Source organism: Carassius carassius, chromosome 14 (genome assembly GCF_963082965.1).
Source record: "Carassius carassius chromosome 14, fCarCar2.1, whole genome shotgun sequence".
In the NCBI taxonomy this organism is placed as follows: Eukaryota; Metazoa; Chordata; class Actinopteri; order Cypriniformes; family Cyprinidae; genus Carassius; species Carassius carassius.
In genome coordinates this window covers 8,212,900-8,232,038 of record NC_081768.1, presented here as the reverse complement: position 1 = coordinate 8,232,038, position 19,139 = coordinate 8,212,900, and the positions used below count along the sequence as shown (strand labels likewise).

The 19,139-nt window shown below is 37.7% G+C and overlaps 1 protein-coding gene across 3 annotated transcripts in view; it reads left to right on the top strand.

Annotated features, from left to right (window-relative positions):
- The first annotated feature begins 12,380 nt into the window (after positions 1-12,380).
- Positions 12,381-19,139, top strand: part of frmd6 (FERM domain containing 6) — a 17,589-nt gene continuing 10,830 nt past the window's right edge. The window contains exons 1-2 of one of the 3 annotated variants that reach the window (XM_059565878.1): positions 12,381-12,803; positions 18,875-19,139. The exon at positions 18,875-19,139 is cut by the window's right edge and continues 80 nt beyond it. In XM_059565878.1, the coding sequence (XP_059421861.1) occupies positions 19,121-19,139 (19 nt within the window). In that variant the 5' untranslated portion in view covers positions 12,381-12,803; positions 18,875-19,120. The remainder of the gene's footprint in view (positions 12,804-18,874) is intronic. The other 2 variants (XR_009437502.1, XM_059565877.1) reach the window with 2 other exon arrangements.

The following is a 19,139-nucleotide window of genomic DNA, read 5'->3' as shown; positions in this document are numbered from 1 at the left end:
AGATGTGCGAGATAACTACCTGCACTGTGCAGAAGATGGACTCAAAAGCCAACAATTAAATCAGGAAGTGGCTGGGCTTACCCCGGAGCCTCTCCAGTGTTGGCCTATTTGGGAGGAATGCACTCCAACTGCCACTGAGGTCGATTCTGTTGGGCTACAGACAGGAGAAGGCGAGGCTTGTCTTAGAGCTAAGGGACTCATCTGACCCATCTGTGCAGAACACTAAAGCCCCAGTACGAACAGGTAGCAAGTGGAGGGCAGAATTAGCAGTCGACCAGGCAATCAGCAGGCTGAAACACCAAGAAATTGTTGGCAGGACACAGTCAGGGAGAACTGGCCTGGGTTGGGGGACTACTCCGAAGATGTGGTCCAAAGCCACAAGGAAGGAGAGGAAAGAGCTAGTGGTTTCTGAGGTGGTCAGGACAGAGGAGGAGAGCTATCAGATCAAAGCTCTAAGCCAACGCCAGCAAGGACGCTGGACGACCTGGGAAGGAGTAATAAGTAGGACCGTAGGTTGGGCTGACATGTGGAAGATCCCCCAAGCCAGGCTGAGTTTTCTCATAAGGTCCACCTACGACACCCTCCCAAGCCCCAGCAACCTCTGTCTGTGGTATGGCTCAGAGGAGAGCTGCCAACTTTGCAATGCCCCAAATCCGAGCCTCCAGCACATCCTGTCAAGCTGTAAAACAGTATTGACCCAGGGTCGTTATAGGTGGCGCCATGACCGAGTCCTGCGGAAGCTGGCGGAGATCCTGGAGGTACGCAGGGTGGAATTAGCCAGGGAGCGCCTACCACCGACAACAAGACGGATGATCCACTTCGTCAGAGAGGGAGGAGGGGCCCCTAACATCACGCAGCCGCAGAGATCAGTCCTGGCAGGCAGTTGCGAGTGGAATCTGAGAGTGGACCTCGACCGGCAGCTCAGGTTTCCAACTGAGATCACAACAACCAACCTTCATCCGGACATCATTCTCTGGTCTGGCACAGCCCGGGCAGTAATTTTGGCAGAGCTCACTGTCCCGTGGGAAGGAGGAATGGAGGCAGCGTTTGAGAGGAAAAAAGATTGGTACCTCGACCTCATAGCCGAATGCAGAGAGGTGGGGTGGTCAGCTGTCAGCTATCCGGTAGAAGTCGGCTGCAGGGGTTTCGTGGGAGCATCTACCCAGCGCTTCCCTAAAAGCATGGGAGTTACCGGCCCCAAACTAAGAAAGGCTCTGAAAGACCTGACCGAGGAGGCAGAGCAGGGAAGCTTTTGGCTTTGGTTAAGAAGAAAGGACCAGGCGTGGGGAAAGCATGGTTCCTAGGGCTAGCTGCAGGGGGCGGCAGGGAGACGTCCCTGTCGTTGCTCTACCACCGTGAGATGTTCCGGGATTAATGCAGTGAAACATCAATGAAGGGTGGCTCCCGGCTGATGACCCTGCAGCTACCCGCAATGGCACCGTCGGAGGTGCAACAAGCAGAAATGCTTAGCAGGCAGTCACTTGCCTGTGCTACTATCCATATATATAAAATTATATATATATATTTTATATATATAAACCCTTCGAACAGTTAAGTGTACAGTGGCCCAAAGAAGTATTTGGACAAATGTATGAAAATAAAAAATCATATTAATTTTACAGAATGCACAAGCATTCAATTACAAGTAAAACTTTTACAAAAATAAGTTAATATAACAAAACAGAAATAATTTCAAAGAAAAGGATTGATATTGCAGCTTGGTTTCATATTTTAATGCAATAAAATTCACACAGTGTGATTTTATTGTGTCAAATTACGTTTTGTCAGCTACTATAAAATGTGTGTGAGATTTAGTTGTGAAGCCTCAAACAGTGATTTTCAACCAGGGGTCTGGGGCTCAATAAAGTTCCTTGACAAACCTCCAGAGCCCCAAGAAGTCTTACAGTTACTGAGCTATTGTTGCATAATCTTAATTAAAATCATTATTATTTTTTATTCCAGTACATTTCTGCTTAGGATGGGTGAGGAGTGGTCTTGCAATCAAAATGGTTGAGAACCGTTGCTCTAACATGTATGTAAAATTCACAGCATGCATGCTTCTTTTGCATCTGTAGAGGGCAGTATTTTTTAAGTTTTCTCTTTAGGACAAATGGTCTTAGATAAGTTCTCTCTGTCAGGGCCTCTTCAGTGAGCTTCACTGCACAAATTTGTTTAAGAGTATATTTGTGTGTTGAACAGGCTGGAATCCACACATTGAATTTAAGACCTCTCTGAAAAATCTATGCCAGAAATATGTAAGGGGGGAAAATTGACACAACCAGTTCATTGTACATTTATTATTTCTATGATTAACATAAAAGTTGCCACTTAAACTGAATGGATACACCACACAACCAGTTGGGGGTTTCAGTTCGAAGTGCTGTGGTTCATGGATGTTCCAGAACATCTGGAAGCTTCTTTCTCTGTTCTTGTCTCATACACACACTTTCACTCTTCCAGAAAGCACAGCTGCTATTGATGGAAACATCAAATACTCTGAACAGTTTTCTGTACATGCATCTGGTACTTGTTTAAGCTGGAATACACATGGATTCTGATTCTGATGTTTGGAGATTTCTGTCCTTCATCATTCAGATAAAAAATACAGTTATGGACATTTTATAATATTGACAGTTTGATCGGTACTATTTAATCAGTAATTTCTTAAACTTTACAGTTTGGCTTAATTGTCTTAAGTTTGAAAAATAGTGTTAGTTACTATCTTTTTTTTAGATGATCATTGTATACTTTTACAGTAAAGCTATTATTTGCAAAATTCTTTACTTAATATAAAATCAATGCACTACATGTCCTACACACACACATATTAAAGTGAAGTGACATTCAGCCAAGTATGGTGACCCATACTCAGAATTTGTGCTCTGCATTTAACCCATCCGAAATGCACACACACAGAGCAGTGAACACACACACACACTGTGAGCACACACCCGGAGCAGTGGGCAGCCATTTATGCTGCGGCGCCCGGGGAGCAGTTGGGGGTTCGATGCCTTGCTCAAGGGCACCTAAGTCGTGGTATTGAAGGTGGAGAGAGAACTGTACATGCACTCCCCCCACCCACAATTCCTGCCGGCCCGGGACTCGAACTCACAACCTTTCGATTGGGAGTCCGACTCTCTAACCATTAGGCCACGACTTCCCTGTATATATATTATCATTGCGTGATGTAATTTAAGTTGCACTAGCTGCATGCAAATTTACATTGTTACTTTTACATTTAGAGCTTATTATTTGGCTGAGATACAACTATTTGAGAATCTGGAATTTTAGAGTGCAAATAAAATCTAAATATTAAGAAAATCACCTTTAACCTTATCCAAATGAAGTTCTTAGCAATGCATATTACTAATAAAAAATTCAGTTTTGATATATTTTCGGTAGGAAATTCACAAAATATGCTACAAATACATGCTACAATATATAATAAAAAAGAAACTCAAATTGTATTTTCTTTGTAAAACGATAGTTAAATGTTCATAAGATTGAGATTCTTTGTCCAGTTTCAGGCATATATGTTAATTTCTCTAATACACAACATTACATGGAAGTATCTTGTTTGTTTACCCTGTCATTTTGTATTGTGAATGTTGTTCAGTGATGATGAAATTCAAAAGAAGTATTCATTGTCAGATGCACATACACACATTGCTGGAGGCTGTCTTTGCCATTAACTTGTGCATTGTGCATATTGCATAACCAGTGACATTGTCTGATATTGAAACTCTGTCTCACACACAAAAGAAGAGCTCTCTGTGTCTTATATCCTTCTCTCCTGTCCTCGGGGATATGCTAACCTCCTTTTCAGATGCTCTACTTTGATTATGTCGCTCCACACATTTTAAGAATTCACATGCATGATGTAAAAAAAAAAAATTTCTTATTGGAAGGTGCGTGGCCTGGGAAGTCGTGGCCTAATGGTTAGAGAGTCGGACTCCCAATCGAAAGGTTGTGAGTTCGAGTCCCGGGCCGGCAGGAATTGTGGGTGGGGGGAGTGCATGTACAGTTCTCTCTCCACCTTCAATACCACGACTTAGGTGCCCTTGAGCAAGGCATCGAACCCCCAACTGCTCCCTGGGCGCCGCAGCATAAATGGCTGCCCACTGCTCCGGGTGTGTGCTCACAGTGTGTGTGTGTGTGTTCACTGCTCTGTGTGTGTGCATTTCGGATGGGTTAAATGCAGAGCACAAATTCTGAGTATGGGTCACCATACTTGGCTGAATGTCACTTCACTTTCACTTTCACTTTCAAAAAGTATAAAGTTTTTTTCAATGTGACTGTGAAACCAAACACTTCCTTGCATGGTCAGGGACGGCCTCGGATAATGTTACTAAGTCTACAAAATATAAAGTGCTCATGTTGACACAACATACAGCTGTTTTTCACTGATACACATGGTGCACATAATCTACCACAGCCGAGACACTGATCTGAGTATTGTGAAAATAAAATGACATTACAGCCGGATCAAGCTTACTGCAGTTTTGAATTACATCACAGTTTTGCATTACAATTTAGCAGTGAGAGATGAGTATGTACCATTAGCACAAAATAAAATCAGTCAATATTTTTTTTTATTATTCAAATGTTTCCCATCAGTATTCTTTAAAAATAAATAAATACTTTTATATAGCAAGGATGCATTAAATTGGTCAAAAGTGACAGTTTAGGCATTTTAAATGTTTCAAAAGATCATCCTTCAAAAGTATCCTGAAAAAATAACAGTTTGACAGCAGAGCACAACTGTTTTCAACACTGATCATAATAAACATAAAATCAGAATGTTAGAATAATTACTGATGGATCATGTGACACTGGAGTAATGGCTGCTGAAAATTCAGCTCTGAATAAATTACATTTTAAAATATATGGAAATAAAATTATATTAAATAAAAAGTATTGTAATTAACATAATTAATATATTTAAAAAAATCTAGCAGCATAAATGTAGTTACAACAGAAAAATTTACGACATTAAACACAATTAAAAAACTAAGACACTAAATGTAGATCTCAGGCTAAACTTAAGGCATCAGAAAGAATCATGTATGTTGTTTACAGAGAAGGTTCTCTTTCTGAGCTGACTGTCATTAAAGGTAATTACAGTAATTCTCAGCACGCATCGCTGCTGCACAGAGCAACAAGGGCGGCCCAAAGACATCATGGGACTCTTAAGTAAAGGAAATAAGTATTATTTTAGTCACTGCATGAGACTCCATGTTCCTTTTGCTTTTATTATTGCAATCTATATTCAAAACCAAACCTGCTCTGCAGTTGTGTGTGTGAAAGAAGGACAGTGATTTGTGCAGCAGGTGCAGAAGACACAATGTCCCTGGTTGGAATGTGCTTGTCTGATTTATTTTCCCATGAGTCTGTGCCTCCTAAAAACACACATTTTCAGACCCCAGAGCATGACTGAAACATGGGCCAACAAACTCTCACACTACACAACCATCTGAATGACTATCAAAAATGGCTAATTTACCTCTATTGCTCATATAGTGGTAGGAATTTAAATATATGTTCAATGGAAGCTTGTTTCCGACAATGAAGTAAAAAAAAAAAAATTTAATTGTAACTTTATTTCACATTTCTGTTTTTTTCCCTCACAATTCTCAAAAAAAAAAAAGGAAATAAATGATATAAATGTGACATATAAATCCAGAATTGTATAAGATATTAACTTTTTTTGAGCTAGTTTTTCAATTATAATTGGAAGTTGCAATTACCTTTTAATTTTTGTATTTCATTGCAGAAAAAAAACCCTATGTAAACTCACTCAGAATTGAGAGAAAAAATTGTCTGAATTGTTGGATTCTCAGAGTTGCTCGTTGAAAAGCAAGCTAACAGACTCGATCTAGGCACTAGATCATAGAGACTTTCAAATGCACCTTATATATTATAGTTACATAATACCTCTGTATTTGACATTATATTGTTTCATGTCTTAAAATAAACAACAGCCATTCCTCTCTAGACTGTTTACCACTAAGGAGCTGTAGAGACATTGTGCTTTTCATTGCCCAATTTAGAACTTTTTCTGTCTTTCCAACCCCATATTACCACCCCACCCAACCCATTTCCTGAGGAGGCCTCACAATACACACACACACACACACATGCTCACACATAAATATACAAACACACACACGCACACTCATAATTTTTACTTCGAAAAGAAAGTCTGAAATGAAAGAACCACTAAAATGCAGTGATTTTCTTCTGACTGTGGCATTGCATATAATGCTAGGAAACATATGATTACAGAAGAAAAATACAACAGACAAACAAACATATTGTTTGAGCACTCTTCTGTACTACATGAAGGGCATGTTTGCTGTTTTGCAAGTTGCTTATTTCTTTTTTGTATCATAAGTATGCATTGCTGTACTTTACTGGCATTGATGGTTACATGAAGAGTATTTAATATTCGTGGAATTTGTCCATTGTGGAAAAAAATATATTGATTATTTAAATGCTCTTTACGCTAAGAAAATGGTTCTTACAAGACATGTTCATGGAAAGAATCTTTGGGGGAACCAAAAATTGTTCTTCTATGGCATCACTGCACAAAACCTTTTTTGGAACTTTTATGTTTAACAGTATGCTAAAAAAGAAGCCAAAGCAAATGCATCCTGCAAAGATAAAGCTGTGAAGGTTATCCTATAAAGTTTGAGTTTTGGCCCTGCATGTTATGGGTCTGAGTGATCTGTTGAGGTCCAGTGGTCTCCAGTTACAAACGGCAAGAACATCTGGATGTATTTAGCTGTTTGCTCTGCCCTACAGTACAGCCTGAGCTCAGAGGCATTAAAAGTTGCCTTATTCTGTTTCTGAAATATAAAAAGCGTTGATTTATCTGTTAAAACCTTTTTGGTCAGATTGTTTACACCAACGTTTTTGCACTTAAACGGGTGTGATTTCATCTAAAAGCAATGTGGAACAGAAAGGGAGGAAATTCTGGGAAAGGAAGTGGTTTTCTTAGAGTTTCCTGTGCCTAGACTTGATTCTTTACCCCATTGGGGTTTTGTCCTGGTATTGTTTTGCCAAATTAGCAGTGTCACGGTGGCAGTAAGGACATGGCTTTGCTTTCACATTGCTGTGGGCTGCTGGGATACTAGAAGGTCAAGCACTGACCAACACCAAACATGAGAAGTTTTCTGCATTGAGGCTCTTTGTGAATGGGTAAACTGTTGTGGGCCCTAAAAGTCTTGATTGTTTAAGAGAAAACAATGCTGCTTTCCCCTCTGAGCTTTCATTGTTCTTGCTGAGAATGGAACCACTGGAGGAGAGAGCAGCACCAGTTTGTATCAGCATGCTGTGTCATCTCATACACATTCATGAATGCGGGATTGTAGCAGAAGGAACTGATCTGGTGACAGTTTGGAGAAAGTTTCAAACAGAAGCATTAACAGCTTTACAACATGATACTGGAGTATTTGACCAACACTAGAATATTAAAAAAATGGCTCCGGCTGCACAATTCAACCTTTTCTGGCTAGGATTTCTTGACATTTCTCGACTACCTGTGCTCAGCCGATCTGAAGGAATGCTTATAGTGATGTAATGATTGTTTTCTAGTATTTACATTATTTTGAGGCCTAAAGTTCTATTATAAATGCATGTTATAGATCTTATTGTAAACAATTTCAAAACTGGACCTTCTGGTGAAAACTTACATTTCTCAAAATCTTATCAACAACAGGATAAAACCAAGTCCCCAGTCACATTTGTTCTTTATCAATAATCTGCTTTACTCAGGTGTATGACACAGTATGGAAGAAAAGATCTGTTGCTACTTCTGTTTTATCATGACTTTAGAACAGTTACAACCATATATTTAACTTGAATGTGCAAGGTTTATGGTGCTATCTGCTTCCAGTGCTATCAGGCTGTGCAAAACCTGTTATGCTGCTTTATGTTACAAATTGGTGTTATTATATAATTTTCATTTATCATAGTTCTACGGTCAAATGCTACACTGTATAAATGACAGCAATTGATGCATTGTCTGCATATTACTTTAATGTCTCTCATATAACGTGACGGTCTCTTTCGTGATGAAATTATTTGTATTTTTTATTTGCCGAGATCGTTCTTACTCTGTAGCTGCTTATTTTACAGGCTTTTTCCAGATAAAATCTGCTCTTTTAAAGATGGTGTGTAAGATAGATCATGCAATGTTCATGAGCAGTATATATTTTCAACAGGACGTCAGCACATCCGGTAGGGAATTTGTATGCTGCTGACCTTTCTTGACTGCAGGTGCATTTACAGTATATTCGGATTAGTATTTGAAATATTAAGCAAATTTAAATGCAACCTGCCACACAACAAATGCTTTCTGCAATAAACTGTGCTTTGGTGACACAATTAGAGTTGTTGAAAAAAAAAAAACAAGAAAGAAAGAAAAAACATCAAAGCATCTAAAGATATATTCAGGACAACAGACACTGTCTTACTTTCTATTCTGAACACAGCAGAGTTTTTAAGAAAGATGCTTTGGCTTCTTTTATCATGTTAAAAGAGGTATTGTGTGTAGAAAGAGTTCTTGGACTCTAAAAATTAGTTTTGTTGATAATTCTAAAACCAAAATTGCAGCTATTATGATAAAACAGCTTGTTTATTTGGTCAGATGCATAAAAATAATTCACAACACATATGATTTGCACTGGCAAGTATAATATTATTCAGAAAACAAATTTTTATTACTATCATTGACTAAAAATGTCATTGTTGTTTTTATACCTGGACATTTCTGTTCACACATTATTGTTGCTAACAAAATCTTTCATTATTATGAAATATATATGCATTTATATTCTTTATTAATTTGAAAATAAATAATAAAATCTGGACCAAAGAATAATTATATTTCAGAATAAAGGCATTTCTGTCCACACACACAGACACAAATATGAGTCGCTCTCCTTGAGGCCTGCTTTTATCCAGCTCATCAGGGATGATACAAACGCACAGGAATTCAGGCCACACATACACAAAGCGTTTAATCCTATACAGTACACAGATGATGGGCATCTTTAAGCAGGTTAGGGGTAACATAAAAATAAAAGCTGTTTTGTGTATTACAGAAAAGCTGATCGTCTTGATCTTTACCAACAACAATGTGACTTAAAGGATTATGGATATTACAGAGGAGAAATTACGAAAAGAGCATTACACCTGCACAGCCAGAAGTAGTGGAAATTAAAGATGTACATTATTAATGATGACACTAAATAAAACATTTGACTAGAGGCAAATCTATTTATTTTGAAAATATTAATACACAAAAAAATGTGCAGACCATGTGACCAAAACCAAACACATGTTGTAGAAGGTTTTTGACCTTCACATGTGACTACCGTATGCTTTGTCTTTAGTGAAACTAAATAGAAAGCAGTAATGTCTCTGGACTCCGGACTGTGCACAGAAACCCAAACAGGACCAAATATTTACTTAAATCTTCTCTGTTTCCCCTGCGACATAAACTACAAAATCAATCCACTTTTCCCACTAAATACTTGATTTTGTGTTACCCAGGCCAAGCTCTTTCCTCTTTAAAAATAGAATTCAAAACCCCATTAGACTGAGACTCCTCAAGAGAGACCAGAAACCTGAAGCTCCTTGACATCAGATCTCTTCAACATCAGAACATGATGGTATTTGATGATCAATAGGCACAGTCAGCAGTCTCATCCTGCCTTTCTTAGAGAGCCTAATATCCAAAAACAAAGGATGTTATGAATTATATAAGTTAAAGACAAATATTTTTGATCAATATTGCTCAGTTTGCAAAAACTATGAAAAATCCTGTTAGCAATCCACTTACAATGGGAGTCTATGGAGAAAAGCTTTAAACAGAGATAAAATCCACTTTGTTAAAGGTTATATGTGTTTACATGAGACTAGAATGATTATATCATTTTTTTATCTTGTCTGTGCAAAGTTAAGTCCAATTTTGAAATCCTGTCTTGACCTTCCAAAGCCAGCTAAAACGTGGTAATTCTTGCATATGTACAAAGATGCTACAAAGTGAATGTTTATGGTGAGAAAAACCACAGGAACTACAACCCGAATTCCGGAAAAGTTGGGACGTTTTTTAAATTTTAATAAAATGAAAACTAAAAGACTTTCATCACGACGGCGCTTCTGGACCATGTTCACATATGGCTTCCTTTTTGTATGATAGAGCTTTAGCTGGCATCTGCTGATGGCACGGCGGATTGTGTTTACCGACAGTGGTTTCTGAAAGTATTCCTGGGCCCATTTAGTAATTTCATTGACACAATCATGCCGATGAGTGATGCGGTGTCGTCTGAGAGCCCGAAGACCACGGGCATCCAATAAAGGTCTCCGGCCTTGTCCCTTACGCACAGAGATTTCTCCAGTTTCTCTGAATCTTTTCATGATGTTATTCACTGTAGATGATGGGATTTGCAAAGCCTTTGCAATTTGACGTTGAGGAACATTGTTTTTAAAGTTTTCCACAATTTTTTCACGCAGTCTTTCACAGATTGGAGAGCCTCTGCCCATCTTTACTTCTGAGAGACTCTGCTTCTCTAAGACAAAGCTTTTATAGCTAATCATGTTACAGACCTGATATCAATTAACTTAATTAATCACTAGATGTTCTCCCAGCTGAATCTTTACAAAACTGCTTGCTTTTTTAGCCATTTGTTGCCCCCGTGCCAACTTTTTTGAGACCTGTAGCAGGCATTAAATTTTAAATGAGCTAATTAAGTGGATAAAAGTGTAAAAGTTCTCAGTTTAAACTTTTGCTACGTTATCTATGTTCTATTGTGAATAAAATATTGGCTCATGTGATTTGAAATTCCTTTAGTTTTCATTTTATTAAAATTTAAAAAACGTCCCAATTTTTCCGGAATTCGGGTTGTATATATGCAACTTATTTATCCACCCCAAACAGTAGGCACATTAAAATATATTCTAAGCCAACTTGCACACTTTTTCCACAGAAAATTTATGTAAGCAATTTTCTGCTTAAGCCCTTTGGAATGGCTTGCCCCACATAGACTTCCATTATAAGAAATCTCTCAGATGTAAGTTTTGTTCAGATGTAATGTTTTTACTTGCATGACTTGCTCTCTCTCTCTCTCTCTCTATTAATTTCATTTATTTCAGATTTAGTTTTAGTAATTACTTCAAATTTAACTTTTGTTATTTCCATGAATATTACTGTTCAGTTTTTTTAAAGTAATAATTTGTTTAATTTTAGCTGTATTTCAATGAGCAAAAAACATTTTTTTTCTTTTCTTTTTTAAAGTTCTTTTCTCCTCTCTGTTACTTAAGCGCAGAACTCTGGGTGATCGTGATAACATCAAGGACTCATAATGAGTTATCTCATAACAACAGTTTTGGACCTCACATTCACACAGCTAGAATGAGGACAAACACTTACTCCATTAATGAGTCTGTGTTCTCACACTCCTGAGAATCTCACACAGGGTCATGACCTGAAACCATTACAATTTGTTCCAAATTCCATTTGTTTCTCCTTCACACCTTCTCGCAAAGGTGTATATTAACTCCAGTCTAAACAATAAACCCGGAGAATCCCAAACCAAACAGTTTTTAAAAAAGAATCCTTAACCCTAATTCCTCCATCCTAAACTCTGCTCACTACCTTTCTGTTATGATTTTATTCCTCCTGAACTAAACATTGACAAATACATTTTTGGTAGGCTAGCCTACAGTATATATATATATATATATATATATATATATATATATATATATATATATATATATATATATATATATATATACATTTTCTTCTAGAAAAAAAAATTAATCTAAACATTGATGACTCATCCTGCTCTAGACAGGTTTTTGACCAATTAAATGCTCTGAGAAGATCTCCCCTCTCTCTCTCAATCCCCAAGCAAATTCATAAGTGTTTCATAATTATGTCTGCACATCTTAGGCATTTTTTAAGACAAATTTTTTTTTACGAGTGATGACAAAGTTGGGAAAAAAAAATGCTGAAAATAAAGTCACTCTACTCGCAAAAGAAACTGTGTATTTCGTTGATTTGGCAACGCTGCACGGTTATTTCAGTCCACTCCAGCCTCAGTTACAGCATTCAGTCGCAAAAGAGCTCCAGTTCTTCTCAGCAGGCTACCAGGGCGAGGGCTTGGTTAATGAATATTAAGCACGTAACGTGACGTTCGACTAAAAAGCATACGTGATTGGCTGCAACGCAAAGGGCGCTACAACGACGGCGAATCCTGCCGTGGAGAAGACTTGGTTCATGAATATTAATTTAGCTACGTGAGTGGACGCTCCAGGAGGGTTTCTAGGCAACGTCTGCAGGACGTCATTAATATTCATAATGCAATCCATCGCTTTAGTATCAGGATTCGTCGGTTCTTCTGCAAGCTGAGAGAAAGGTACGCTGCCGTGGACACTACCAACTTCAGCTGCAGGGGGGTGGTCAACGCTTGGTTAAATGTAAACACCTCGACCGTACAAAGATAGCACAGCCTCTGCGTTGCTTTTAAAAACTGAGGGAAAGAGGCGCCGTGTAGCAGACGCGTTTCCGGCCGATTCCTTTGGAGTTTGTCACCCCTCTTACAGACGGTTGGGAAATTCCCTCCACATGTATAGTGATTTGTGAAAGTTGGGGAGCCCGATGGGGTTGAGTTCGCAGCACGGGATCATGTGCTAGACTTGGGAGCACAGAGAGGAACCAAAGCAAGAGTTACATGGAGGAAGGTGTGTTTGGAAATACTTTGGGAATACGCGAAATTACCGTCACCAAGAAGGTGAGTTTTGCTGTCTTAACTTTAGTATTTCCCCTGTAAGGGTGCCAGAGTTAAGTGAGGGTTAAGTATACTTGCTTTTCCCAAATAACTTATTTCTACGTGGCAGCGCTGGCCCGCAGAATCACACATAATCGCGCGCGCGTACGCTGTCTGATGGAGCTTGACCAAAACACAGCAGTGTGTTTGCATTCTGCCTTGCAAATTTACCATGGAAACGATAAATCAGTTTCCACCAAGAGGGCAAGTACTACAATTAATTTTACTATAGTAAAACTTTGGTCACTTGGCATTAGTCACCACGTTATGAGATGTTTCACAACGAAATGGAAAGATTCTGAAAGCTTTTTACATTGTTTCACCGTGGTATATTACCCTGATTTTGGCGGAAAATGTGTTCACCTTGGTAAGTTTCTACCGCTTAAATCAACGGTTAGGTCGTTAAACCACTTCTAGACCATAATATGGCATTCCCTGGCTATTCTTGGAGTAATGTGTTAGTACTTGGGTTGGTTTAGTACCCAGTCAGCTCAATGGCCTACATAAGTAACCCTTGGGGGTTTGTCCAAGTAAATGTCTGCTATAATAAGTTCCATTGGATGTGTCTTTAATTGGATGTGCTGCCCATCTAGACAGCATTTTAGAGCATCACATGTCTACTTCTTTATGGGGGCATGTCTACTTCTTTATGGGGTCTGAGAAACCCCGAGATCCCTTTTAGCATCCCATTAACATTCTTAATATTAAAATATTGGGTACTGATATTAAATTTTGAGAGAACTTATATATATAATGTTTGGTAAAACATGCTTTACAGCACTGCTATGACAATGTTACGCAAGTTTGAGATTTGGGAGTCCTCAAATATTAAACATGAATACTACTTTTAGTTTTTTTTTTGTGTGTGTGTATTACATTTTTCTGAGAATGTGTTAAAACTGACTGCAATATAAATAATATGTTTACTATGCTGGATAAAAATCACTGACATTAATAGGTTCATTTTGAAATTACTCTTAATATTTATATGCACAGAATAGCGACCCCAAACCATCAGGAAGTGATGTCAATCTCAGCGGAACCTGCAGATTAATCGCGTCACAACACGACACGAATCGGAAAAGATTCATTCTTATTCTTCCTCTCTCTGTCCTCGTCTCTGTTGGATTCAGGAATGTTCACAATTTCCTCTTTGCGGTCAGGGTGGTTTTAATATTAGCCCAGTGCAACTCTATACCGATCAGTGTTTTAAGGGTCTCACGTTTTTCCTCTCTTGTGTTAAAGTGATTTTCTCTAAGCACTGAAAATCTTTAATGCATAAGGTTGAAGTATAGGTCTCTGGAACGGCTTATGCTGTCTTTCTGTTTGTTACCAGCAGGGGGATCATTTCATTGGCCCCTAAATGATAACTTGTTAGGAGATAAAATAAATTGAGTTTATTAGTAATAGTTGTTAGTCAGTTGTATTTTCAAAATTTTAGTTTAGTTTTGCTCTTTTAACAACTTCAAATCTGGACTAAAGCTTATGTATTCAAGTTCAACGATCGCTCGTAAGAAGTTGTGTTTGGGTAAAATCACAAACATTTTGAGATTCAAATTATAAAATTACCCAGAGTAGGATTCCATCCTTCCAGTCCTACATGTCAAATTGACTTTGTCATTGAAGGTTTGTCCGTGTGTTTGCTGTGATGCAGGTTTGCCTGAGTCGATCTGTAGTCACATCCTGTGTGTGTTCTCATGTCATGCCCTGAAGAATAATGAGGGCTAGTTTTGTGGGGCATAGTGTTAAATTTGCTTTGTGTGTTTGTTTGTGTTGGTTTTGTGCCAGAAAGCATTTTCTGCTCTCCTTTTGTTTTTGTTTTCCTTTTCTTTTTTTTATCCTCAGGATGTTTTCTTTGCTGAGCTGCTCTTCGTGTGTGTGTGTAAATGTGTGCATGTTTGTGGGTGTGTTCGTGAAGTCTTATTTGCCTGAAGGCAGCTAGAATAGATGTTAAAAAAAAGATTTCTCCCGAGAGAGTAAAGATTCCTCTGCCATCTCTGGTTTAACCCGTCCGTGAGATTCTGGAGAAAATGGTTCATCTGATTATGCTAACTTGGAAATGTCCCTTAAAGAATGTTTCGTAATTATGTATCTGGACCGTAAACACAAGGTTGCCTAATTAATGCTGTTGAGAAAGACATTAAAATCCAGGTATTGCTTGTGATTTTAGTGTCTCGTCTGTGTGACCTTCTGTGATCCTCAAAAAGTGAATAATTTTTTTCTAAAAGGTTGTCTTCACCTTTATTTATAAAGCTATTTTTCTTTAAAAGCAACTTCACCGTAACAAACAGGAAAAATAGCAATGAATAAGGCAAACTTTATCAATTATGAGACAAAGATATTGAACTTCCTTGTGCACCTGCATGAGCATGACTTCATGATCTCACTCCTCATGAACATGCTGCGTCTTTGAAGAAACCTTATCTCTCACATGACAAGTTTTTTTTGGTGTAACTTTACATTTTCAAAGAAAGCTTGCGTTCTGATCGCCATCTTGGTGCCAGATAGGAGTGGTAGAGATGGATTAGTTTACCGGCTCGTTTGGGTAGGTTAAGCTGACACGGTTATTGCTTGTTTGTAGGGTTGTTGTTATTGCGTGTGCAGCACCCTTGTCCTTTTAATGTGGTTTGTATGTAGATCTTTGTATTGCCTTTATTATTTGCTTCTCCAACAGCTGTGTTATAGTGATCCTTGTGTGTTAGTAATATGTAAGAGTTTGTTGCCTAACAAATGAACAATTATATTAAATGGATGGAAGTACTCTAAAATATTTTAGTTAATAAAGTCTCTGTGTAAAATTTACATGATTATTAATTAGCTTGGGTTGCTCAGAATAACAGTGAAGATGCAGTATAAATAATGTTTAACTGTAAAGTAATGCATTACTTTGGGTTCAGTGTCTTGAACAGACACTGTTCAATTATAATGCCTATCCAGATTCAGCCAGCAGCCCTTGTGTTAACAATCTGGATGCGCAATCATTAATAATCCTTTTAAAGATATTTCTAAATCAATGTAATCTTATGATGTACATAATCCAAATCGGTTCATCACATGGCGTCACATGCACAGGGCATAGATCAGAGTTGCAAGAGGAGTTTTTAATAAAATAAAAGCAAAGTTGACCATAGTGTGTAATGTGTAGACTGATTACTCAAGATTAGTGATCCCAAAAGTTTGGGATTGGTAAGATTTTTAAGTATTTTTGAAACTATTCTGTAATGTTTACCAAAACTACAAAAGTACAGTTAAAACTTTGTTTTATGAAATATTTAAATTTAAAGTAAATTATTATTTCTGTGACGTCCAAGCTAAATTTTCAGTGTCACATTTGTTATAAATTCTTATCAATGTTGAAAACAGTTGCCTATATTTCTGTATATCCTTCAAAGTTCAAAGACAAAAAATGACTGCTCTTTTTAGTAATTACTCACGCAGGTGTGGTTAAAATGTTTTAACATGAAACTAGATCATGATATTGAAATTCATCTGTGTTTACTCCATTATGAGCACATCACTTCCTTCAGATATTCTTTTGTGTGTGTGTGTGTGTGTGTGCATTTTGTTATTTAAATATAGTTGAAATTCAAACAATATTTTGTCTCTTTCTGGTTTAATTCACTTTCTTCTTATTTGCTTAAATGTAATTTTTACAAAAAGGAAAAAAGCATTATTATAAAACATTGCCGGAAAAACACTACTAACAATATTATTAGTAATAAGCTATATCATAGCTGGCAGAAAACAAGTGTATCAAATGACCTCCATCTGAACTGTTTACACCTGTTTTATACACTCCAGATTCCTCTGTTTTTATCCTTTATTACACTCTTTTATTTTGTGCTTTAAACCCTCCTTTGCCAAAGGCTCTTCTGTATCTTTTGTGTGAGGGAAAACTTATCTGTTTTTGTCAATGAATTAAGAACTTAATACAATGGATTTATTAACAGGTGTACAGATGTGATCTACTCCTTTAGTTGTGTCTTCTGCTCCGGTATAAAGAAACGGTTCAGTGCATGTGAAGAGAGGAATGTGTCTGGGATTACAATCATACTAAATAACTGTGGACCAACAATGTCTGAGCAGGTCTGAACATGTGGATTCCACCTATCAGTGGCATTTCCTTACCTTTCATACTTACATGTTTGCTTACTAGTTTTTTTACTGGAACTTTCTTAGCACATTTTCCTTAACTTTGCTGGAATGTTTTTCTGTCTGCATATGTTTTATATGTTTTGATTCTGAGAGGTAAAAGCATGGTGGATGATGTAAGATGGCTCGTAAAAACTAAACCCCAGCACTTCAGCAGTTGTCTTTTCAGAAAAGGTAAGATTTGATCCCTGAAGGCAAAATAAGGCGGTAGTAGGATGACATGGATGACAGGCATAACATAGGCCTTAATACTGTAGCAGATGATAACTGTCTGTGTCTGGGACTTTATATGCATATGGGTTGTGTTCATCTCAAAAATTATCCAGGAAGTTTCCCCATCTTTTTAATAAAGAAATGCCACATATATTGTCACGCATAATGTCACACATCTTTACAAATGTGGATTCATGCAATCCTCTCTTCCATTCTGTTTTCATCCTGCTCGGCAGTACCATCTTAAAATGGCTTCAGAAAGTAACTTTAATAATTCAAGTCATAGATTATATGATTTTAGGGTTGTTATTGAGCCCCTTTGGGCTGTTTGGCTGCTTTCCTTTTGGCAATGTTTCTTGAAAACTTAGTCAATCCCTTATGAACTCCTAACCATAACACGAAAAGCCAAAATCCACGTCATTGTCATCTAATGTATGCATCTGAACGTCACACATCTGTAGTAGTGAAGCAGAGTGTGTGTGTGTGTGTGTGTGTGTGTGTATGTGTGAGAATCAAAGGCCTCTATTGTTGGAATGAGAAGCAGATGTTGGGTGGAATTCTCATGACTGCTGCACATTTTCCTCTTCTCTCTGTCCCTTGCTCATGCAAAGTTTTCTCACTACTCCATTTTGCATTTTGCCTGACATTTTTCCAATGTAGCCTATACTTGCTGAAATCATTTTTTTTTAATGTTACAGTAGAACAAGCTTTAATAAAGACCAACCAAGCGAGCTGAGAAAATGACATGGCAGTGCATGGACAGTTCCACAAATTTACTCATTATATTTTGACGCTTCAACTTAATAATAGTATTTTTAAGTTAATTGATATACACTGGGGAAATTGTCTGTGTTGACTTATTCATTTGGATGGTACACACTTTTGGTGCATAAATATTAAGGTTGAAAATAACCTGGAATATTCCTTTTTAAATTTGAGAGATAACATTTGCTGTTTGTGTGTATTGGATATGGCGTATTTGTTGTCATTTGAGATGGAATTCATTCATAAAAAGGGATCAAAGAAATAAGTCATGGTAATATTTCACTGTAATTTTCTTTCCCACTTTGTCAACTCAGTAGTTTCTGTAGGCCCGTGCTCATATCACAGATACTGATAGAAGCAGAGAGAGAGTCTGTTAGTGTTTCAGGTCTGTTCAAGGAGATGTTGTGTCCCAAAAATGTCTAGTATCACAGAGGGAATTCTGAATCCTTTCATTAAGTTTCTGGACCTTGCAGTTAGATAAGAGGATTTTAAATAAAGACATGCTATTCTGTCTGTTTGTTGTGTTGTCATGCAGAATATTTTCAGTATTGTTATGGATTTGTATTTTGCAATAACAACTGGCTGACGGTACATTATCCTTTATATAAGGATGCTGAATATTATAATAAAATGTCAGAAAGAAGTGCACCATATTTTCTACCTAAATACAAATGCAGAGCACATAATGTGTGTTTGCAGTGTGGCCCAGCTGCCCATCACTATCAAAAACAGTTTTTCTTGTTTTCTGACATCTGTACTGTGAAGAAGAAATCCAGTGCTGCAATTCTTGTGTTCCCTACAAAATCCAGTAGATTATACCTTTCTTATATTTATGTGAAATACTTGTCCAACATGAATGTTTTCTCTTTGAATTTAATTTATTTCTGTCTTTCTCTGTTTTCCAGAATCGGGCACTGGGGCTGCTGTGTGTTTGTGTGGTGTGATTGTGTGTTGATCCAGGAGAAACTGCGGGTTTCAAACAGTCAGGTTGAGTTTCTCAGATCACCAGGTCTGATTGTGTATGTATGTATGTGTTTTTTTTTTTTTATGTGTGTGTGTGTGTGAGAGTTATCTGATCCCATCGTGACTGGGAGGTACTCGGGTGGAGCTCCAGTGAGGGGCACTGATCTACAGGCTGCAGCCTCTCAAACATGAGCAAACTGACTTTCC